This window comes from Crocodylus siamensis, chromosome 2 (genome assembly GCF_052110815.1).
Source record: "Crocodylus siamensis isolate JL-2025a chromosome 2, ASM5211081v1, whole genome shotgun sequence".
Lineage (NCBI taxonomy): Eukaryota > Metazoa > Chordata > Crocodylia > Crocodylidae > Crocodylus > Crocodylus siamensis.
This window is the reverse complement of record NC_143396.1, coordinates 265,197,135-265,220,277: the sequence shown is the minus strand read 5'-3', so window position 1 is coordinate 265,220,277 and position 23,143 is coordinate 265,197,135. Positions and strand designations below refer to the sequence as shown.

The 23,143-nt window shown below is 42.3% G+C and overlaps 1 protein-coding gene across 1 annotated transcript in view; it reads right to left on the bottom strand.

Moving 5' to 3' along the window:
• Nucleotides 1–12,576: 12,576 nt before the first annotated feature.
• KCNK13 (potassium two pore domain channel subfamily K member 13) overlaps nucleotides 12,577–23,143 on the bottom strand; it is a 157,820-nt gene continuing 147,253 nt past the window's right edge. The window contains exon 2 of the mRNA XM_090034992.1: nucleotides 12,577–15,312. Coding sequence (XP_089891118.1) covers nucleotides 14,420–15,312 — 893 coding nt within the window. The 3' untranslated portion in view covers nucleotides 12,577–14,419. The remainder of the gene's footprint in view (nucleotides 15,313–23,143) is intronic.

The following is a 23,143-nucleotide window of genomic DNA, read 5'->3' as shown; positions in this document are numbered from 1 at the left end:
ATTTGTATGTTAATGCACAACTGAGGCACCAGTGCACTCTCTCACATACCCCACCCTGTTTTAGATGGATAACATTTATTGTTGAGAGAATAATTTAAACTCATTTGCTAAATTTGGACCTTGTGTCCAAACCTTTAATATTAGACAATAATTATTCTCTCTACTGCCAGAGTGACAGTGATGCCTCTCTCATATGAACATCTTAACTGGACACTCAACCGATACCACCTCTGTCAGATAAACCATCAAATATGCAACAGGTGACAATGACTGTAGGTTAGCATACCAGAGTGTGCACTTGGGGTAGGCTAGAACTGGGGACAGTGATAAGAGCTTCCAGTTACTGGAGAATCTGGGAGAGAACCGCTTCTACTGAAAAAAAGACAAGCTGAGAGTGCTCCACCCAGCAGAAGGGTTTTGAAGACTCTAGAAATGAGCTTTTCTTCTTTGAAGAGTATTTATAGGAAACAGCATAGCTGGTATATTTTTATACTGTATGGTTTGAAATAACAGATGGTTATGCATTAAAGGAAAAGTGCGAAGTAATTTCAGTCATCACCGTGAGTAATAAAATTCCAGAGACTCATTCCTTCATCTACTGAAGTCAACATTAAAATATCCATTGGTTTCAGAGAGAACAGATTTTTTTTTTTAAAGTTTTACATTTTTCTAAAGTACGGTGATGGATTGGGACCTTCTTGGTATTTTCAGAATCATTTAGGTGCCCAAGATGCATAGAGGTACCTAGTGGGACTTGCAAATCACTTTGAAATCAATTATTTCAATGTGAGTTAGCACCTAACCTGTTTAAGAATTCTTAAAATCCCACTAGGTGCATCAGTAAGTAGTTAAATACCTTTGCAGTTCTCGTCTCTTGTTTTTCACTTACAAGTAAAATTCACATTAAGTAGCGATATGGAAGAGCCTGAGAGCCTGCCATCTTGAACTTCTGACAGGATAGCAGTTCTCTTCAAAATACAGGGGAGAATCAGACTTCCAGAACTGCCATCACATTTTTTTTTTTTGGTTGGGTTTGGCAGCTGTTCTAGCAGAAAAGTTTTTAAAATCATGGAACTTGTCCCCCAGCCACTTTCATGGCAAGATTCTCAAACTTTCCCTGCAAACACACCCACAGAGTCTCCTGCCCTGCCTGGGAGCTGGTGTCTACAAGAGATGTGGGTGAGGAACAAGAGAAATCTGAAACATGTTAGGGACAGGTCTGACAACACTTACCAAGCAGAAAGGTAGAAAAGGCAGCTTGTAGCTGGTAGGTACAAAATGGCTATTGTGTGTGTGGAACTGCTTGTTCCTTTTTCCTATTAAAAGTGTATATTCAGAAAGTTCAACAGAAAAGACTGACTGCTCTGGGGAGGTCAAAAAGCGGTGACAAAGTTAAGACAGACAAAGGTGTAACTGGGTGAGTAGCTACTTTCCTGTCTTTCTGTGGGAAAGAGCTATGAAGGGAACATGTTTTGCAGTTCATGGATAACAGTTTTGAATGTCTTTAAGTGCTTTTGAAAATAGGACCTTGCTTTCTAAAGTGATTTGGGCACTTCAGAACATGACGGCCATTCACTTTCAGAGGTTCCCATGTAATTAAGCTGCTTCTGCAAACTTTGCACCAATTGGAACTCAGTCTGAGATAGGGATGTCCTTTGGCACTAGGCTTCTATAATAACATTTAGATGCTCTTTTGATACAGCTGCTCCCTGTGTATATAATTCATCATCATAACAGAACTATCAGATGTGTATGCAAGGGAGACATTTGCTGGCACACTTGAGAAAGGTAATTAAACATTGCCCTTTCTACCATGCATTTAAAAGGGAGACTTAAAGTCCTCTGGGCTACATCATGCCCTAATTTATACCCTATTCAACCTCACTGACAGTAACTGGGGGTGAAGGTAGTATTTAGTGGAAAGCCATAAACATAAGTGAGAACTAAGATGCATTTACTGTGTCCCATGATCCATGCTCTCTAGTATTATTATTTTTTTACTGCATCAGCTACACTAATGCTATTTACCCTAATGCCTATTTACATTGTCCTGCTACGTGGCAGTAAAATGACAACTCTTATGAGCCTCATTCACTTTTATGGAGATCAAAGGAGCACCAGGTCTGTGGCGAAGTGGAAACTCCCTGACCAGCCGCAGTGCTGGTTTCTCCACCTGCCTCTGGGCACGCTGTCCACCTGTCATGCCTTGTTGATATCCAGTTAGCATGTTAAGTAGGTGGGAGGCTGTCCATTTTTGCCCCGGTCCCAGGGGGTGCTAGCTGAGGCTCTGTTCCTCCCCTACACTGCAGCCCAAGACTTGCAGATGGCATCCAGATGACAATGCTCCCAGTCTACAGCCGGACCAAGCTTAGCCCTTGTTGTCAGGCCTCAGATGCACACACATTCATACTCCTGCCCCTCCTCTCACTAGGGCCTCTCACGCTCCACCCCCTCTCACAGGGTCTCTTTCACACCTTGGAGCGAGCCCCTTAGGCCATAGGCTTTAGCTAGCTCATACCTTGGGTGGCAGACATACTGTCTTTTGGGCCTCTCCCATGACCCCCAGGGTAGTGGCCAGCCAATTACCTGACCAGGTCTAAGCTTGCCATGGCTCCTTCCGGAGCAGTTCTATACCCTCACCTACACACATAATGGACTCCCAGCCCTCTGGGTTTCCCCCCTTTCACTGGGACTCTACCTCTGCCCCCTCACTGGGGCTCCTCATATCTTCAGGTCTTGTACCCCATAGGGTGCAGGTGGCCACAGCTGTGCCTGGCCCTGACTACCTCCAATGATAAATGACCCACCCAAAGGTGAGGGCTGTGGTTAAAGAACCCCTACCCACCTTTCACCAGGGTAACTGGCCTGCCATTTCCTGGGCATTCCTGCACCATTAAGAGCCCCACTAGGCCACCCACGTCCAGCAGGGTGCAGTTTTAGGTCATGCCTAGGACCAGGAGCCTCTAAACCATCCCCTATAGCTCCTACCCTCATATCCAGGATGTTGCATTCAGCCTTGCAGCCAGGTGATGTTTCTGCCTGGCCTGGCAGTGGGGAACTGCTCTGTTTGTATAGACGGCCAGAGATCTAAAATGGCCACTGCAATCAAGCACCTGCTGGCTGCCTGGCTCAGCTCTTAAAGTGGCAGGCACCAACAGTGCCCTGTTACAAGGTCCAGCACAGGAAAATACTGTCTTGAAGATGTCCTTAATGCATTTCATAAATATTTAACTCTCTAGGGTATTGTGACTAATCCGTGACTTTTTCCTTGGACTGTGTATTTAGCAGAGAAGCCTTGAGTTTTTTATTTCTATATTTCCCCCATCAGCCCTGAAATTACTGTCAGACCTGGGGTCGAGGTGTCCAAGGAGAACAAATAATGAACTCTCCCACATTTACCAGGAGGAATCCACAAGGTTTATCCAGGAGTGATGCAAGGATGTTTCTATCATCCTTTAGTCCTATGTCTGTACCCTACTCCCTCTTCCCCATCACTAGTATTAAAAAAAAATAGATAATTAACAATCTGAGGCATCAAGGCCATTTAAAGAGAAGGAGTTTCTTGAATTGAATAAGCTTTTAGTCACAAAAGCACTTAGTTACTCTGTACTTTGATACTTTTAGCCTATCAGGATAAACCGATCAGAGCTATAATCATACCTGAAGCTACAGTCAACAGTCAAATTAAAAACTGATCTTTCCAATAGGCTCACTGCCCTGGAGGGTAGCTGTTTTCTCTAAAACATGACATTGTGGGGGTTCCATGTATGTACCTCAGTGAATCTAAATCAGATGTCATGAATTCATAAATAAACCTAGTTTTCCCCTTATGATCAGCCCTAAAATTTACTCAAGGATCTGAAAGCCCAGCTGGTGCCACTAATAAAGATTTTGCAGTTGGATCTCGCTGTCATTAACATTTCTATTGATGTACAAGCTAGAAGAGAATCCATTCACTCATGTAACAATAGCCACTGGTCAGCTAATGCTGAATTCAACCACAATGCATCTTTAATTCATGGTGTCAGAATCAAACCACATCTTTTTTTGATAGGATGACTGATTTCAGCAATTTTGTTTCACATACCAGTTCATGCACACAACTCCAAGTCTGCGCAGCCAAATAAGATACCAGAGAAGTCAGTACAAATAGCTAAGAAGTTGATTAAAATAAGAAAATGCTGGCAGATTAAAAGGATCTGAATTTAGCAATGTTATATTATTGCAATGCTACTTCCACTACATTACAAGGATCTCCAGTGGGTGACTTAATAGGCAGAGGGATGGAAACTTTAGTGCCAATATGTAACAAGTTCTTGAACAAAAGATTACAACCCCTTTCCCCCTCTCCCCTACCAAAAAACCCCCACAAAACCAAGCCAACTATACCTCAGGGGACTGAAACAATCCCCGGTCCCTGCCTCTCTTTTCTCAGTCTGATAAGAATGCCACATGGAAGGAACTTTTAAATTTCAAACGAGGCCTGGTTGAAAAACATGAGATACCATATGCTAAAGTCATCATAACCCACCTTGAAATTAGTCATTTTGAAGGATCAGAGACCAAATCAAGGGTGCTGGCTATTCTTTCTGTTTCCCTTGAGGTGCTCCAGATTATTACAGACTATTCCAATGCTGACAGAAACCCAGCTAACTAGTCACAGACACAGAAAAACAGCAGAGGTAGAAAATATGCTCCCGGTGGCAGATTCAGTGCAAGGGGCAACCAGGAAGAGCCACTGCAGAAGTTGTTCTGAGGCCATGCAGTTAGAAATGCAAGCAGAAGTGTCAGGACACTCCTTTCATCTGCCCCTTCAGGGATCCCTTCATATTTTAGCTGTACTTTCTAAATAACCTGCTTTAATTCATTTGCCAGATTTTGTTATTTGTTTGCTGCTATTGAACCAGTTCCTCATCTGCACTGGCACTGAGCTCAGGGCAGCTGAAGAAGTGATAGTGGAGATGACTATAAACTGCTCCTATCTATAAAAAACTAGCTCCTGGGTTGCTGGGGAATCATTATACACTCTGGTCATAATCTGTTTTCCCAAGGGCTGTACAGAGTGGAAATAGACCACCCTGGTGCTCTCCCTTCTCCCCAGATGATTACAGCAGCACCAGCCATGCACAGCTGTGCTGGAGGGAGGAGGAGAAAGGTGTAGCTTCTTACAATCTATTTGCATTTGAGAGATGTAAGAGCAGTGGTATGAGCCTGTGGATCCTGGCTTCTGCCAGGAGAACAAGGATAAATCTAGTAGTCCCTAGTTTTATGATTGGGCCTAGGCCCCAGTCAATTAAAAAACTGTCTTTAACCAAACCTCCTTCATACTAATAACTATTATCCTCTTCAGAGCTACCAGGAATAAAAGAACAGTAAAAGCTTATTTTTGCCATGAATATGAACAGATAGTAGATGACAGACTCCATCTGGGAGCAGAGCAGTTAAGTAAAATGTGCTAGTTTACATGAATCTCTTTTGACTACAACTGCACGTTGATGATACAAATTGAACAAGTATTCTAAGGAAAGCTGGGCTTTCTGCTTCTCTTAACAATACATGTATTATCTAAATGTAGTTCATTTCTTCCTACAATAAGATTTTATATTATTGTTAGTATTAATCATAGAAAATTAGGGTGGGAAGGGACCTTAGTCATCTAGTCCAACCCCCTCTTCAAAGCAGGACCATCCCTAACTATTTCATCCCAGCCAAGGTCTAACTGGGTCTTAAAAACCTTGAAGTATGGAGATTCCACATCCTGTCTGGGTAACCTGTTCCAGTGCTTTACTTCATCACGAGCAGGTCCAAGGAGGTGATCCTCCCCCTCTATGTGACACTTGTCAGACCACAGTTGGAGTACTGCATCCAGTTCTGGGCACCGCACTTCAGGAGGGATGTGGACAGCATCGAAGCAGATGCTCCCCATAGGAGGGCCACTTCCATAATCAGGGTGCAGCAAGGCAGGCCGTACGTAGAGAGACTACGGGACCTGAACCTGTTCAGCCTCCACAAGAGAAGGCTGAGAGGGGATCTGGTGGCTGTCTACAAACTGGCCAAGGGGGACCAGCAGGCTATGTGAGAGTCCCTGTTCCTGTAAGCCCTACCCGGAATAACAAGGAATAATGGCCAGAAGTTAACTGAGAGTAGATTTAGGCTAGACATCAAGAGGCACTACTTCACAGTTAGGGTGGCTAGGAGCTGGAACCAACTTCCAAGGGAGGTGGTGCTCGCTCCTACCTTGGGGGTCTTCAAAAAGAGGCTAAATAATCACCTCGCCAGGGTTGTTTGACCTCAGCATTCTTTCCTGCCATGGCAGGGGGTCAGACTTGATGATATAGTTAGGTCCCTTCTGACCCTAGAAACTATGAAACTACCCTCCTAGAGATAAAGTTTTTTCTAGTATCTAACCTACACTTCCCATGTGTATTTTGGCAATGCCTGAGGGGCAACCAAGAATGGGCCCCCCTTGTATTCAGCACTGGATACACCAAGAAACAGAGAGCCCCTGCTTAGAAACAGACAAGAAGGAGACACATTGGGGAGAGGGGGTAGAACACTGAGTGTGAACCATACAGTAGGAACAAACATCATGGTAGTGCCATGTTTTCTAGAGGGTAGGTTAATTGGAAGTGGATCAGCTAAAGCATTGGAACAGCTGGCAGTGATGGTAAACCAAAAGGGCTAGCATACTTCCATGCTTCTCTAGATTATGCTTTAACATTAATTTACCTCTTGTGAAAGGGGCTGGATAAGGTGCTCAGTGGCAAAAAGCCAGTTGGTGTCAGTGCAGCAGAATCAGTCCCCCAGCTTGGACTGCCACCAAAATGCAGTTAGCCATGGATTGGCTCAGCATGAGGTGCTGCTGACTGCCCATGGAGGCCCATTCTAGAGAAAGCATTTTTAGGGTTGAGTGGGCAGTTTCCCTTACTGATCCTTTTCCTCAGGGGTGGATCCAGGGAGTGCATTGAGTGGTGCAGTTGCACTCCCCCTTTGAGTTCTGCTCCACCAAACTTCTAAGCCAATTGCCTGGGAGATACAGCAGCATTTCTATTCAGACAGTGCTGAGGGAGTCTGTTGACTTCATGGATAGCTTATTATAATGTACCTGATTTCTGCTAATCTCTCTTCACTCCATAGGTGTTAATGACCCTTTCTCCTTTTTAATGGCCTTGATGTTCCATTAATCAAGTTATTCTTTCTTTTGCAATTTTGCTATCTGTTAGCTATTCCTGGTAATATATCATTGTTGCTTTATATCCCTGCAGACTATTTTCAGTAGTAGCTAAAAATAAGCTCAGGTAAACATTAATTCAGGTGTAGAAATGATTGACAGTAAAGTGCTTGATGCACTGACAGGTTGCTCAAGAAGGCTAGATTTTGTTTTACAAATCTAAGTAAGAGATATACATTTAACTACAATGACTACTGGACTAACAAAACAGTACATTTTGGACTATTTTGCCCCGTTTGTTGTGATTTTTAAACTTAATATATAGCGCACATTCCAAGAAAGTTATATTTGTTTTTTCCTTGATCTTAAACTAAATAATATAGTTCAGGGACCCTACCATGTTAATCTAACTGCAGAAAAATATGTGTTTTGTTATATGTGATGATACACCACACATCCTACACACCCCTTTTCAAAATCCTAGATGTGCCCATGCTTTTCATCCTCTACTGATGTGCCAACATGGGTGTTGACTAGAAGGTAAACTGAGAGCACCCTCTATCTGGATTCCATTTATGTTTTGATACCTATGAACTTAGAACTGTTCTAGACAAAGGCTAAAGAAAATTTTTTATCTCCTCTGTAATCTGGTAGAATAGCTAGGTTGGGAGAGAAAGAAGAGACCTAACCCTGACACAGTACTTCTTCCCAGCCGTAGGGCAGTATCCTGCACAGGTGTATGCAGGGTAGGCTGTGGTGCAGCAGGCAGGAACTGGTGGTTCTTAATAACAGCATGTCCAGCAACTACAGACTACATGAACTGGAAAATAATGACTCAAACCCCTTTTAACTCCCGTGGAGATCACCAGCACTTTGTAGAAAGCATTATAGAATAATAGAAAACCAAATTAAAAATGACTTATCTATTCCAGACAATTTTTCTTTACGATAGATTTTCTAATGCTTTTTCTTGATTGATTTGAAATGTTGGAAGTTATGGGGCTTCTTTCTGATTTATGCAGTGTAAAATAGTCTGATAAGTATTACTCCCTGTTTTGTTGTAGTACAAAGTTTCTGATTATCTGGAAATAAGACATCTGTAGACTTTATCCTACAAACTCTTACTTGAATCAGATCCTGTTCCATTGAAGCCAGTGGGGATTTTTTCATTAGGTTCAAGGGGAGACGGAAGCTAGCAGTCTACCTAGGATAGTGATGCCTTTGCAGGGGAAGGAGCTTTGATTTGAAACTGGAGCATGAGCTTTCTGGAAGTAATCATGAAGCAGACGAGGAAAAGAGTGCAGCTCAGAAACACTTGGAAAGGGACTGAGGAAAGTTTGGTCTTCTGTGGACTGGGCAAACCATGATAGTGGAGACCCTCGGAGAGTACACACACAGGGACACAACTGTATTTTCTGCCCAGCTGCAAAGTTTTACATAGCAATTCTCCTCAGCTTCAAATGTAACAGGACAAAATAATCATGCCTGGGAATTCACAGTTTGAACACAGGTTTAGTAGCTGTAGATGCATTAACAAGAGCACAGGCAATTGGTGCCTCCCAAGTCTGGTGCCAGTGGGGCATAACCAGTGGGGTCCACCAGTGGCCAGCCAGCAACCGGGAGGTGGGGGGGAGTGTGCCAGCAGCATGGCATGGCAGTGGTGGAAATGCCAGCAATTCTGCCACCAACGTGCTGCTGGCGGAGCCAATTTCATGGGGGGCACTAACCCCCCTACAAGCCGAAACACTCACTCGTGGGGGGGAAGGGGGATCAGTGCTCTCGGGGGGGGGCATGTGCCCCCTGTGCCCCTTTATGCATCTCCTATGAGCAAGAGAGACAGACCATATTGAGCTAAGCTCCAGTTGCTGTCTCAGCAAAGGGCTGCTATACTGCTATCTCAACAAAGATGGGGATATTTACAGATAGTGCTTATTCCCTTTGCACAGATGCTGAAGGTGAGTAAATCCAAACAACCCAGCATCTTCTACCTTGAAATGAACCTTCAACTGGAATCTAATAAAAAAATTCTTGCCCTTTAGTATAATCTGTTTCTCTCATTGAATTCAGTCTGAGAAATGAAACTGCCCTGTTTTTCCTGGGCAGCCCAAATTCCTGCTTGTTATTCAATTTCTAGATGTCTCAAATGTAATTACAATTTAAGGAGAACAAAATTAAATGAATGAAACTGTAAATATTGCTGGTGCTATTTTGTTTGATATGAAACCTTCACTACAAAAAGCTTTTAAATAAATGAGTCCAGCTGTTGCATTGCAACACTTGAAATGTTGATGCTCATGTTTAAATACTTCATGGAGCCGGTCACATCAATTTAGACTTAATAATGTTTACATTTCTGGCTGGGATTTTTGAAGGTTCCTAAGCAAACTCAACTCCCACTGAAGGTCAGGATGAGGTGGGCACCAAATTGACTTTCACTGGGAGTTGGATGCCTTTCTAAAGTCAAGTCTCACCTTTGGTAAATGCAGGGCCAAATCCCTGGCTGGTGGAAATCAGCGTAACTCTATTGACACCTCTTTTGCCAGCAGAGCATCCAGGCAACAAAGTTCCACACACCCTGAGACCATCTGAAGAATTTCAAGATCTGTGTTTTTTGTTAATTTTACTGATAAAGGCTTTAGTTTGCATTAAATATTCCCCAGCAATCTGCAGCACATGAAACCTGAACACTGTACTTTGTGCTAAAGTTTGGGAGCAAAGCAGTTGAAAGTAGCTACATGCTAGCTAGTGTTGTTTGAACTCTCCAAGATGAGCAAACTACAAAAATAAGCTAGCAGTATTAATAACTGAGCTTAGAGCTTTATAACTTAGTTTTAGGCTCCCATCCTGCAGCCACTTGTGCAATCCATTGACTCTAGTGGTACTCCAGCAGGCCCAAGGACCATGGCTGGCAGGATCAGGGTCTCAGTCATTTAAGTTTATTTTAATGACCCATTTAAACAATGTATGATCCATCTCCTCTTATACCCAATGCAAATCCATTGCAGGCATGGAAATGCCCCAATGTTACCAAAAACAAAATTTTATTTTATTACCTGCAATTTGAAAAGCCATCTTTAAGATTTAGAAGCCCATTTTCCATTAGAACTAATAGATATTAGGTAGTCACATATCAGGGTGGGGAGAGGGGTTGAAAATCATGGTTTTAAATTGAGAATGTCCCTTCAGTTCCTCATGACTATTATAATCTGACATTTGCAAACAAACAAACAAACAAACAAAACAACTCTAGAAATTATTTGGTTCACAGGATGGGTATTTGGCACCTCTGTGCTAGGTTCTAGATGTTGGCACATGGATGGAGGTTCCCGAGCCATTCCAAGGCATTCCCAGTACCATGGTAAGCTATGAATATGCTTTATTGGCAATGAGGGTTTTTCTGGTTAGTGTCATTAGTATAACAGCTGGCGCAGTATCACTGAAATGGGAATTCAGTTTTTACCTTGCAAATCCCAGAATTTCAACTGTCCACAAGTGATTTCTCTAACAATCCTTCTCTTCTTGGAGTCAATACCACCTTCATAGTTCAGGATGGTTTCTAAACACAGCACAAATAGTGCAGACTCAGTAGAGTATTTGGGGGCTGTGTGATACCCTGTACAAATTGACACAGTCAAATAATGTACTAGGCCAAGATAAGCTCTGGACAGAAATGATTAGATAAAATTAATGTAATTGTCCGATCTTAGCCCTTAGAAGAGAACTGACTGGATCACAACAACACTATACACTTCATTGCAAATACTAGTCTCTGCCCATTAGAATCCCATGTTTATAACAGCAGACAGAAGTATATTTCAGGATTTGTATGCAATGGCAGAACAATAACGTATGGAAAAGCTTATGCAACACTGATCTACACTATTCTTGGGTCAAGATTACGCTACACTGTTAACACCCTGCTTTCACAGCCATCATATTTTCCAATCTTTTAAAAAAGGTTTTAACAGATTACATATTTGTCTTTGACAGTGAATAACTGGATATTGATAGCACAAATAATAAGTTTCCTTGGCTAAAGAAAAACAGCAATTGTCACACAGTCTTGAGAACACTGGAAATAGCCCTGTGGCTATCTTAGTGATCTGCTACTTAGGTGCCTCATATTGTCTAACTAAATATTCACCACCACACTCTTAGCCAACTTACAAAATGTAATATGTCACTTTATCATTTTCTTCCACTGTATAAGCCTTTTGCTCTCTTTTTCTTGACTTTCCCACACTATTCTCTACCAGAACTGTCTATATACTTCTTTTTAAATCTAGGTATACTTTATACTCATTTACTCTAAACTAGTTTCTTCTTGTTGCATTTAAACCATTAGACCTCAAAAGTAGTTTGGCACCAAACTCCCAATGGGAGGAACTGGGCTTTAGCTTCTTGCGGCATGGACCTTGCTTTTCTCCATGGTTATAAAGGATTGATTGATAAATATACTAATGACCACACTAAACAGTCAGTTCTTAGCCTATCTATTTACAGCTAGATGGTTTCCCTCTTACTCAGATGAGAAGGAGAGTAGAGTAGAGTAAGTTCTTCCTTCCTCATCTTCTGCTCAGTTTAGGTAGAAAAACATGGATCTTTGGGCTGGCTTGTGTGTGAACCCATGATCTCCAGAGGATCCCACCTAAGCAATGTGTGTTGAGGGGCTCCTTCCCCAACTCCAGTTGCTGGTAAGAGTAAATTGCCAGGCACAAGTAGAGAAGCATGCTCTGCCTTTCAAGGGGTTTACTAGATTCTCGGTTCTGAGAGTTGCCCCAAGAGGTTCAGCCTAACCATAAGTGATGTCTGATTGCAACCTCAGAATTACTTCCATGATGGTCAATTCTGCATAATAGGTACTGAATGGATGCATCACTGAATTAATCTAGGAAAAAGGAGCTTCTATAGCACAACTGTTTTTTTTTTTTTGTATTAATTTAATTTGCATTTAGACAAGAAAAGGAAACCCTTAAAATGGCATATGATGATTCAGTGCAGCTTGGTAACTATATTATCTTCTGAAGTGTGCCAATGACAACATGTTGCAGCCATTTAAGAAGCTACAGGTTAAATCCTCGGTGCCTTAATCATACAACGAGGGACATGGGACATGATTCTGATCTCATTTACGCTGATGGAGATGAGGAATGATCCCACTGTGCTCAACAGAGATTTCCAGCTGCTGCAAAACTGAGTGAAAGCAAAATCAGGCCAATATTTTCAAATGATGCTACCTGTATGGGTACGTTGTACCAAAACTGCTTTGCCACTGAATCTTAGGAAGAGCTTTTTCTTCTTTTCTATAGACATGTTAAGTGGCTCAGATATGCCGCAGTTTAGTCCAGCCAGTAGGTTTTGTTTTTAAAATGTTTAATTATAAAACCTCAAGTGAAATTCTCCGGTTATTTTTTATTTTCAAATATAAAAAGGACTTTAAAAATGTATTTTACTATCACCTTTCAGTTTTAATAACCTAAACACAAAAGCATTGAAACAGACATAAAAATCAGAGAATGAAATAGATTCCTACTGCAAATTAAATTGATCCATTTACCTGTATTGTTCCACAGAAGTGCAAGGGAAAAGGAACGGCAGATATTGTGAAAAGTAAATCAGATATTTAAAATGTTTAACACTGAAATGTTCTAAAAGGGGTTCCGGGTATTAGCAATGATAATTTGTTAACTTGAGAGTCCTGTGATCCAACTGCCATTAGCTTCAGTGGCACTGAGCCAGGCTCCATTTGATCTGCTCATTTACTCCCTTGAAACCTCACTGACTTTAATGGCATTGACTGGGGTAAAGCTAGCAAGAATTTGATCTAGATTTCTTACCTTCTAATATCTCTGTAATTTAATTAAATCCCTTATTTTGACTGCTTATGATACAAAATGTCATATGACAGCCATTAACTTGTCTAATTTTCTGTTTCCATGTTTTTCTCACTATTAATGCAGTTCTCATTGACGTCCTCTGCCTGTTCATGATGAGCACTCAGATCATTTTATTTAGCAAAATGAGGAGTTATACATTTTCCATTTCTCTAATCAAGACCCTGTCATTATCATCACCAAGGGCCAGAAAATACGTAGAGAATGATAGTTACATGAATGTTAAAAATGGACTTTGTCAAACTGTTTTTCAGCATTTTTTACTTTTTCTGTACGCATAGTTGCTTATAATAATCTATTGTAATCTATTTCCTTTGTAATTTACTTTCATAATGCAACCTATTCACTATATAAGCATTACTATTGCTTGTTTGTTATGCTCAGTTTTTCAATGATTGGACACAGTACAAACAGAGTTTGAAAAGTCCTTATTTTGTTATTGTAGGGTTACCTGTGAGACTTGTCTATATGGCTAGTTTCAATTTAATTTACTTGCTTTAAAGGAAACTATATTCATTCAATTATAGAAGAAAAAATAACTTAGAAAAGGTTGGTCACGTCCTTTGGAAACAGACATCAGCAAGGAAAAGTAGATCAAATCTTGATTTTACTACCTTTGACGAGTCCTTTTAACGGGAACACTGAATGACATTCTGGGGTCAAATTCTGTTCTCAATTAGACCAGTGTAATTCCAGAGGAGCTCTATTGACTTTGATGGAACTATTTCTGATTTACACTAATACATTTCATGGCAGAAGTTGACTTTACAATTATAGTGTTTCACAACAGGAATCCATTTAGAGAAGTGAGATGTGTTTGTTTTTCACTAACTTAAAATAGGAGTGCAATAGCATAGACATCACAGAATAAGGCTTACAACGGTTCCTGTTTCTGTCCCAGACGTGGTACATTCAGAAGTCAGGTCCAAAGCAAATGGGACAAAAAATAAAATGAATTATAGAATTAATTACAATTTGTGAATTAAAGAATTTAATTCTGGAGAAGTGAAAGGTAATTTCTCCCAAGGCCATAAATTCCTTATCCCTTAATCTTAATTTAGCATAAATGCAGGAAATCAGCTGCAGAAGATTTCTTTGGGGCTCCATTATGTTTTATTGGTCATATTGTCTTCTGTGCCCTGTTTGTGGAACAGAAAGAATGGGAGAACAGAGAGTAGCAATCTGAGCAGTGCAAAGAATACCAATGGAAATCCCTCCTCCACCAAAAAAACTTTAAAAAGAATGAGAGATCCTCTGACCGAACGTGTCCTACTCAGTTTGCTCTGCCTCTCTGATGACATTCACTTCCTACTGATTTCCACACATCTCAAAGTATTTCTCATTGCTTTTCATTTTACCTATCCACACTTGTCTCTGCCAGCCTGTTATTCATAATTGCCAGGGCTCCTATCCCACCAGAGAATCCATTTTGTCTAGAATTCGAGCTCATTTGCCTGGGATACCCATTGGCAGTTTCTGACAGCTGTTTTTGCATGATGGCCAGTGAAACTTTGTTGGAAGCTAAAAAATCTTTCATAGAGATCATCTCGCCAGACAGCCGACGACCATCTGTGTCGCTCTCATTGATGCCGTCGGTCTCAATGGAGATGTTTCGCCGGTTCCGAACGTTCCCTGGCATCACCACGTTCCTCCGTGACCTAAAAAATTTTCTTTGGCATCTGTGGCAGCACCGGCAATCCATCTTTTTCAATATCCAATTTATAGACTGTTTGATGACAATAGAGATCACATTAAATAAAGAGTAGATACAGCAAACCCCCATGAGTATGAAGATAAAGTTGCCAAACCGGTAGAGGTCTTGACTTTCATACTGTGCATTCTGGCTGCTGACTAAGTCACCAAAACCGATTGTGCTGAAGGCCACAAAGCAAAAGTAGAGTGAGTCAAAATAACTCCATCCTTCAATTGGTGTGTACATTGCAGAGGCACAACAGGAAATAATAAGTGACGCTATGCATAAAATGAGCATGACATAGTACACAGAAGGTTTCCAGCCTGCCAAGCTGTCCACCTCAGAGTTCCCTGAACCTCGTCGGCCATCGTGAGGAAGGACCCCTTTTCTCCTTAGCTGTCTCTCATGGCAAGATTTCATGACGTAGGCTATGACCGTGATCAAGCGTTCCAGGAACAGGTTAAAGAACAAAATGGTCCCTGCACATCCTATAAGGCCATAAAATATCAGAAAAATTTTGCCTCCAACGGTGGCTGGGGTGGTCATGCCAAACCCTAGGAAACAAAACAGAGCAGTTAAGTAACATAAGCTATTAGTTACAGCCTCAGAGTTTTGTCACCTGCAAGGCAGAACTATCACAGAATCCTTGTGGTGCAGCTCAGCTCCAAGACAGTACCTGGGATTTCTTTTTGATTTTCACAATCCCTACTGCTCCAGTGCTAAAAGGGATCAAGAGGTTACAAATGCGAAGTATCAACATGTCTTTGACTAGAGGAAAACTGAAATGAGAGGTGAAATGTGAAGAGAAGTGGTGTTTATTTGAGAAGCTAAGCTTCAGTCTCCTCTTACTCGTTTTTTACCTCTCTGTGTGCCTTGGATGAGGTCTGATATTCAGAGTCACTACACTCATTTCACTTACCCTCTCTGTTTTGCCTTGTAGGTCTGATCCAAAACTCAATGAAGGCAATAGAAAGACTCCCACCAACTTCAGTGAGGAACAGATTAAGGCACATGCTGGTGCACTGCTTAAGTTTTCTTTCTTTCCCTCTCATCTCTCCACATTCTGCTCAACAGCTTGGTTCTATGTTGGAGCAGTAAAGAAGTTACCATGCAGTCCTGTCTCCTGCCCTGTTGTATCTTTACAAATATACCCTTGTTCTCTTTTTCTTTCCAGTCTGCAAATCCCATTTCATTTAGATTAACAGGACAACATTGATAAGGCAAAGTTGCTGTAATAGGCTGTTTATAAAGAATTAACACTGAATAAGCAAGTCCTAAATAGAGGAAATAAGTCCCTTGAATGTGTTTGCTGCAGTTTGAATAGGCTCTAGAAAAGTGTAGTAAGTGACTAATTTGCAGTTCAACGAAGCTGAAGTAGACATATTGAGGAAACAAAAAATAGCACTTTGAGTAAGATGCGCATCTAATTTGTCCCCTCTCAGTAAGTGCAGGATATTAAATGCATAAAGAGCCTGGGATATGGGAAATGAGGAAAACTTATTCATTAAAAGTCTCAAAGGCAATGCCCTATGTTGGAGAAGACAAATGCAATACGAGGAGCAAAAAACACCAGACATTTTATATCCATGTCGTCATCAGTGCTGGGCTATAGTCCTTTTCCCTTCATTAAAAAAATCTTCCTCCCAATGTCAGTCCTTATATCCCCCAAACACCTCTTATTGCTTCACAGCTCCTTGATGCAGGCTTTGCTGACAGTCTAACTCAGGTTGGCATAATGATTCCCCACCTTCCTCCTTTTTGTGCAGGTCAGAATAATGAAGCTGACAGGTGTGTTCTTGAGCATCACTGAGTGCCCTGGAGGGTTTGCAGTGAATGCAGTTCAAGCTCAGAGAAATCAACTAACTAGCTAGCTTTGGCCAAGAGAACCACTCTTACAACAGCAAGGGTGCACACAAACCGGTGTAAGAGATTGGAAATGAGTTCAAATTTGTAACACAACAGAAGTTCAGTGCATATAAACTGGTTTCAAAATGTCTAAGCCCAGTTTAAGATGGGTGGATGTAGTATCAGACTTAACTGATTTAGGTTAAATTGAGTTATTGAACTTCTGTCCCAGATCCCCTCCAGATTCAACTTAACTCTCAGTCTCTCAGCAGCCCAGGATGCTTTTCACCTCCTATGCCAACCCCCCGTCATAGGGTGGGTAAGCTAGCCTTGGCCCAAGCTGAGCAGGGAGGCATGCTCTAGAACCCCTCATCTTTTGGCCTCAGCCACTGCAGGCATGTGGCTGCATTTCCAGAATCAAAAGCGAATGTCTGTCCACTTAATTATTGGTTCAATCTACACAGCTTAGACTAACCTGCAAAGATTGCATCTATTCAGCCTTGGGCTTTATGACTGTCTGTACTTAGCCAAGATGTTCATCTTGGCTAGGGACAGAAATTACATATAAACCACTTCAAGTGACTGGAAAATGGTTTAAATCTCTAACAGAACAGAATTTCAGTGCACATAAGCCAGTTTCAAAATGGTTGAACCCAGTTTAAGATGCAGTATCAGGTTTAACTGATTTAGGTTAAACCAGTTTATGTAACTTCTGTCCCAGATTCCCTCCTGACTCGAGTTAGGTCACAGTCCCCCAGCATCCCAGGAACCTTTGTGGGCAGGCAGGCTATCCTCTGCCAGTGCTTCTGTGCTCTGGCCAGCTGGGCTGGCCGTGCCCTGAGCTGTCACAAAGCAGGGGCAGGCAGGTCAAAGGAGGCCTCTACCTGACCTGGGCTCCCCTTCCCCTCCAGCTGGGGTCTGCCTGTGGAGGTGGGAAGGAGTCATGCCACAAGAGTCCTTACCCTTCACCCTCCAGGCTGGGCCTCCTGCACAGCTCTGCCCCCTGCAAGTCTCTGCCTCTGACCTGCTGAGGGGAGGCAGGAACAGAGTCCCGTTGCCACATGGCTCTGGCTCCAAGCCAGCATGGGGAGTTTGCATGGTGAGGGGCTTCCTCCCTGGCTTCTAAGGAGCACAACTGTCCCTGCCACCTGGCACGAGCCTTTGAGCTTCCCAGTGCATCTCACTGGCTGCTGCTGCTGCCAGGCTCCAGCAGAATGAATCAGGTTAAGCCTGGGGAGCTTAAGCCAGGCAGCAGCAGGGACAGGCATATCCCATACAGGGAGCTCCGATTAGGGCTCTGCTGCCTGGCAAAAGCCTCCTTCAGAGCCCAGCACCAGCAATAGCCAGAAGAATGCAGTGAGCAGCCTCAGGGACTTGTGCTGGGTGGCAGGGCCAATACTTCTTTCTATGGAGCCAGCCCCACTGGGCAGGGACATAGGACCCCCTCCCCCCAGCTCTAAGGCCTGAGATTGGGGTGGGGAGTTTCCTTCCCCACTGGGCCTCAGTGGCTCACTGGCTCAGCCATACCAAGTGGGAATCATATCCCAGTCCAGAAGGACTCAGGGGCTGGCCCTGGGAGGGGAACTCCTTTCCCTCTCCTCACCCAGTGCGTCAGTGACTTCTACTGACCTGGCCTGGCTGCACAGGAGGAAAGGGAATTACCTTCATCCACCCCCACAGCTGGGCAGAGCAGGGCTTGGGGAATACCAGGCCTGCTGAGGGAAACCCCGAGGAACCTGGAGCTCCCACATGTGTGCAGATACCCAGCTTGGGAACAGCTAGGAACGGGGGGACTATTCCCCCCTGCAGGAGGACAACAAGGCGTTGGGGGCATGCACCAGCCAGCCAATCAGGGATCGCCCGGTGATGGCCAGCAGCCTGGGAGGCTGCTTTAGTGCCCTCTTCCTTTTGGCCTGGGCCAGTGCAGGCCTCCGCCTGCCTTTTTCCATCTCAGAAATAAACATCTGTTCTGTTTGTTACTGGTTCAATCTATGTAGTTTAGAGGAACCTATGCAGATTGAATCAATTCTTCCTTGGGCTTTGACTGTATGTACTTAGCCTTTAACTTTCTGCTACTGCCACTCCCAGCATGGACACATTTGCTTTCACACAGTAACTCCCTAAAATCTTTAAGAACTAATTTATATGCAAGCTTGGAAATGTGAATCTTTTGTGTTCTAATCTTAGTAGGGTCAGTAAGCTGGTCAATTGACTGGTCAAATATTGTCAACTGACTGGTTAATTAACAGTATATTTTTGACTGTTCAAAGATTATAGCAATTTTACAAAGGAACTACATTTTTTATGTCGTTTTCTTGACAGAAATATGACTTTTTATTTCTTTTTGATACATTTCTTAATGGTAAATGTGCATTTTTTCTGTGTATTATTTGGACCTATTGGGACTTTTTCACAGTTTTTGACTGATATTTGACCAGTCAGTTGACCAAACTTTGATTGGTCAAATACCCTAAAGCTTAGTTTTGATACTTGTTCTCTGTATAACTTTCACCTTAGGTACAAGTCTGGATCTCCATACTATGGGCATGTAAGGGCTGACAGCTAGTGAGAAGCAGTACCCAGATGGTCTGCAGAACAGTGGGGTAGACAGAATGCAGACTGCATAAGGTAACTTCCTGGATTGTATATTGAGGAGAATAAGAAAAGGTGACAGTACTCAAGGATCTGGAACCTCACAAATGGGGGAGGTTGGCCGCAAGGAGGTAGGGACATACAAAGGTGGAAGAAGGCAAGCAGGTGGAGAAGATATGGAGACCTCCACATATTTTTCACTGAGCAGAGTGAAACTTATGGCCCATAGGTAATTACGATATTTTTCTCTAAACTACATTTGCAACAGTAGCAACATGGTGTGATATCTTCTCAAGATTCCACTCTGTGTTCACTGAATTTTGCCTTAGATTTAATAGCTGGAGCCTGAGTGCATCAGCTTAATATCTCTTCTCAATTAAAATTACCATTTGAGCTCATATTTTGAGAGGTGGATGCCTAGAAGCAAAGACTCTACAATGATACTCAAACAGGTATGACAGGAAATCCATTATGAATTGTAAATAGTGGAAAACACAGACCACTGAACCAGAAAGATATTTTGCTGAAGCTGTTTCATGTCATCTTTTTCATCCTGAGCTGAAGCTCAATTCTTATCTTTTGGCAAAAACGGTCTCATATTTTATTTTCTTTTGAAACTTTAAAAAAATGTATCAACTGACACTAAAACAATTTCATGTAGTATACTAGAAGGGAAAACTTTAAAACCCACACAGTAAAGATATTAATTTGAATTCAGCCATACCATATTTTTCCTTTTTGGGTCTCTGTTTAAAAACAAACTATAGACTGTTTGTTACAGCAAAAAACCAGTTCAGGAAATGCACTGTAGTTTCATACATGAAGCAATACTTTGGGCCAAACTGACCACTTCTATAACTGACCTTTTCAGAATTACATTAGGAATCAATATGGTTTGCTATATTACAGAGAGATCTAAATTCATTTTGATATATATAATAAATTTGCTAAAATTTTAGTTTTTAGGAGGGCTACATTTATCACAAATTCAGGTTTTTTGGTTTTGAGCAAAAAAATCCTGGGAGTATTTTTTTAAAAAGTCAAACTATTTTACATCAGTATGATCCACTTCATTTTGGAAATGTTGCAACATTTTGTTTCCAAAATCTTGACTTCCAATTTAAAAATAACATTTTTCATATAAAAATGTACCTGAATTAAAAGGAAAAAAATGGCAAAAATAATAAACCAAAGATGAAGATTTCATACCAGGTTAAATGACCATTTTTATATTAAATGAAAACACACTTTTGGGGATATGTTTTTTGTTTCACTAAAAAACTCCCCCTCCCCCCGTTTCAATCAACCTCAACTGATTTTTTCAGTTTGGCCACCAAAATAAAAAAATCTATTATTTCCCCAGTTCTGTTCAAGGATAATGACCATCTTAAAGTGCCCATGATACAGACAGAACAGCTAGTTACTGCAATCACTATCTGGTGGTCAACTGTTTCTTTTTCTTCTTTTCTGTGGTTTTTTGGGGCATAAGGGATCATGTGGATCATCGCTGGCAGTCCCTCGGAGTCAAGGATGACATCCACCAGGCTGGGTGGGTCCTCAGGTGACTGAGGAGCACAATTCTGGATACATACATTCTTTGGCAATGGGGGCATGTTGTTGCACGGGGGAGTGGGATTCACAGCCCTGGGTTAGTCTCCTTCTCCTTCCTCCACTGCTGCTGTTCCACTTCATTATCAAGTCGTTGGGCCTTGAAGTGTGTGCGTCTTGGTGAACCAGGTGGTGCCACACCGAACGATCAGTAGCTTGCTCCTTCCAGCCATTGGTGTTGATGCCTCCGTGCTTGAGGGTGACCTTGGGTGTGTCTTTGTACCATTTCCTTTGGCTTCCCTTTGAGCGTTGGTCAACAGAGAGCTGGGAAAAGAGAATCTGGTGAGGGAGGTGGTTTTTGGACATCCAGACGCAGTGGTCCATCCATCAGAGTTGATTTCTCAAGAGCAAGGCTTTTATACTGGTGGACGCAGATTTATGGAGGACGCTTGCACTGGTCCAGAAGGCTTTCCATTTGATCTCCAGGATTCGATGCAAGCACTACTGATGAAAGCGCTCAAGGGTCTTAATGTGGCATTGGTAGATGGTCCAGGTTTCCCTGCAGTATAGGAGGGTGGTCAGCATGACAGTTTTGTAAACCAGGACTCTCACAGACTTCCAAAGATCTCTATTTTCAAAGATATGTTGACGCAGCTTCAAGAAGGCAGCACTGGTGCAGTTGACCCAGTGCTGGACTTCTTCATCGATGGTAGCCCATTGAGAGATGTGGCTGCCCATAGACACTGGGAGGTGGCAAGCAACGACCACCCGCAGGCGCTGCCAGCAGCACTTCTCTCAGGAGATGCACTGCCAATCTCAGGTGGTGCACATGCACCCCCTATGCACCACCAATGAGCAATCCTGTGACAGAAATGAAACTGCTAAGCTAAAACAGCTCAAAATCCCCAAACTCCATTTTTGAGTAGAAAAAAAGATGGTATTGACATCTGCATTGAGCTTTCATAACAATTTTCCAGGAACTTCAAAGGGTCTTTGAAAGGAATCAGACTGCCTAATGCCTAAAATTTCATTAAAGGAAGCTAACTGAGACACTGGCAAAGATCCTCCATTATCACCTTTCAGCTTCATATATCCTGGGTAGAACTGGCCAAAAATGCAGGTTGAATTCCACAGAAAATGTCTACTTTTGGCAAAATATCCAACCTGATAGTATTTTAAATCAGTAATGCAGCTGTGGTGCCTCATTCTCTCACCCTCCTCCTGTGCAGAGTGAACTCAGCCTGGTTGAACAGTAGCCCTTCAATCCATTGCCCTCCTTGACCAGTAAGGAAGACTGTTGTGCCTGGTAAGAGATGGAGTCCAAGCAAGGAGTCCAGCCTACAGAGGAGAATGCAAGTGTAAGGCACCAAGGCAGTATTTTAAAACTGAAATGCTGGCTTTTTATTTTTTACCCAGACTGCTGAATTATTCTGCATCGGAAAAGGATTTTCCATGATACCTGGATTTGACAACTGCTGACAGAGGCTGTCCCAAGTGTATCATGTCAGATGTGGTCTAGCTGGGGAACATCAGAGATGAGAAGAAGGATGTCAGACATCTGATCTACATCTCCTATGAATCATATTGAAAACAACATGTTTCGGTGTGTGGACCAAGTATTTCAGCTTTGAAGTAATTGTTTTCAGTTTTCATTGGTTCAGTTTTCTGCGCACAATGGAATAACTGTGGAAAGCAGACTGTTTTTGCAAAAAAAAATTCTTCTAAAAAAGAAACGAGTATTTTATTTAAAAACATCTGATGATAATGTTTTGAACAGCTTTAATACTACATTCCTCCCAGCCCTATGCTTGCAATCAGTCATGGGAACATTGGTAAGGAGCTGCATGGATCGCTAAATGTGCACTTGAGAGCCTATGCTTCAAAACACGGTCATCCAGCTTCAGTGGGACTGAAGCCCACATGCTGCACTACCATATGCTGTAATGCAGGCTCTTGCAATTTCCTATCTCCTGCCATGCAGGCAGTGTCAGCAGCACACAGCCCCCGCATGGGCATTCCTGCCCCACGTGGCAATGGGAGAGGATGTTTCAGGGGTTTGCCAGGCATGTGCTGGCCCCTTATGGGACACATGTGGCCCTGCTTTAATACACAGGACATTTTTTAAAATGATCAAAATAAGACAGCAGTATCTCTTTTTGGTAGTCTGAAGGCTTTTCTTCAACATGCCAATCTCTTCATCTGATACAAGTACAGGCTGATTACTCAATTTAATGTACATTTCTACCTTTAAACTGATGGTCACACACACAGGCCTGCCCATTCACTTTTGCTAATGTGTTGGGGTGCACAAGAGATTTCAAACTGCAAGTACTAATCCATTGTAAACATAATGGCCATTACGTTCACAGATTTGACCTATGAGCCTTTTGGCCAGTGGAT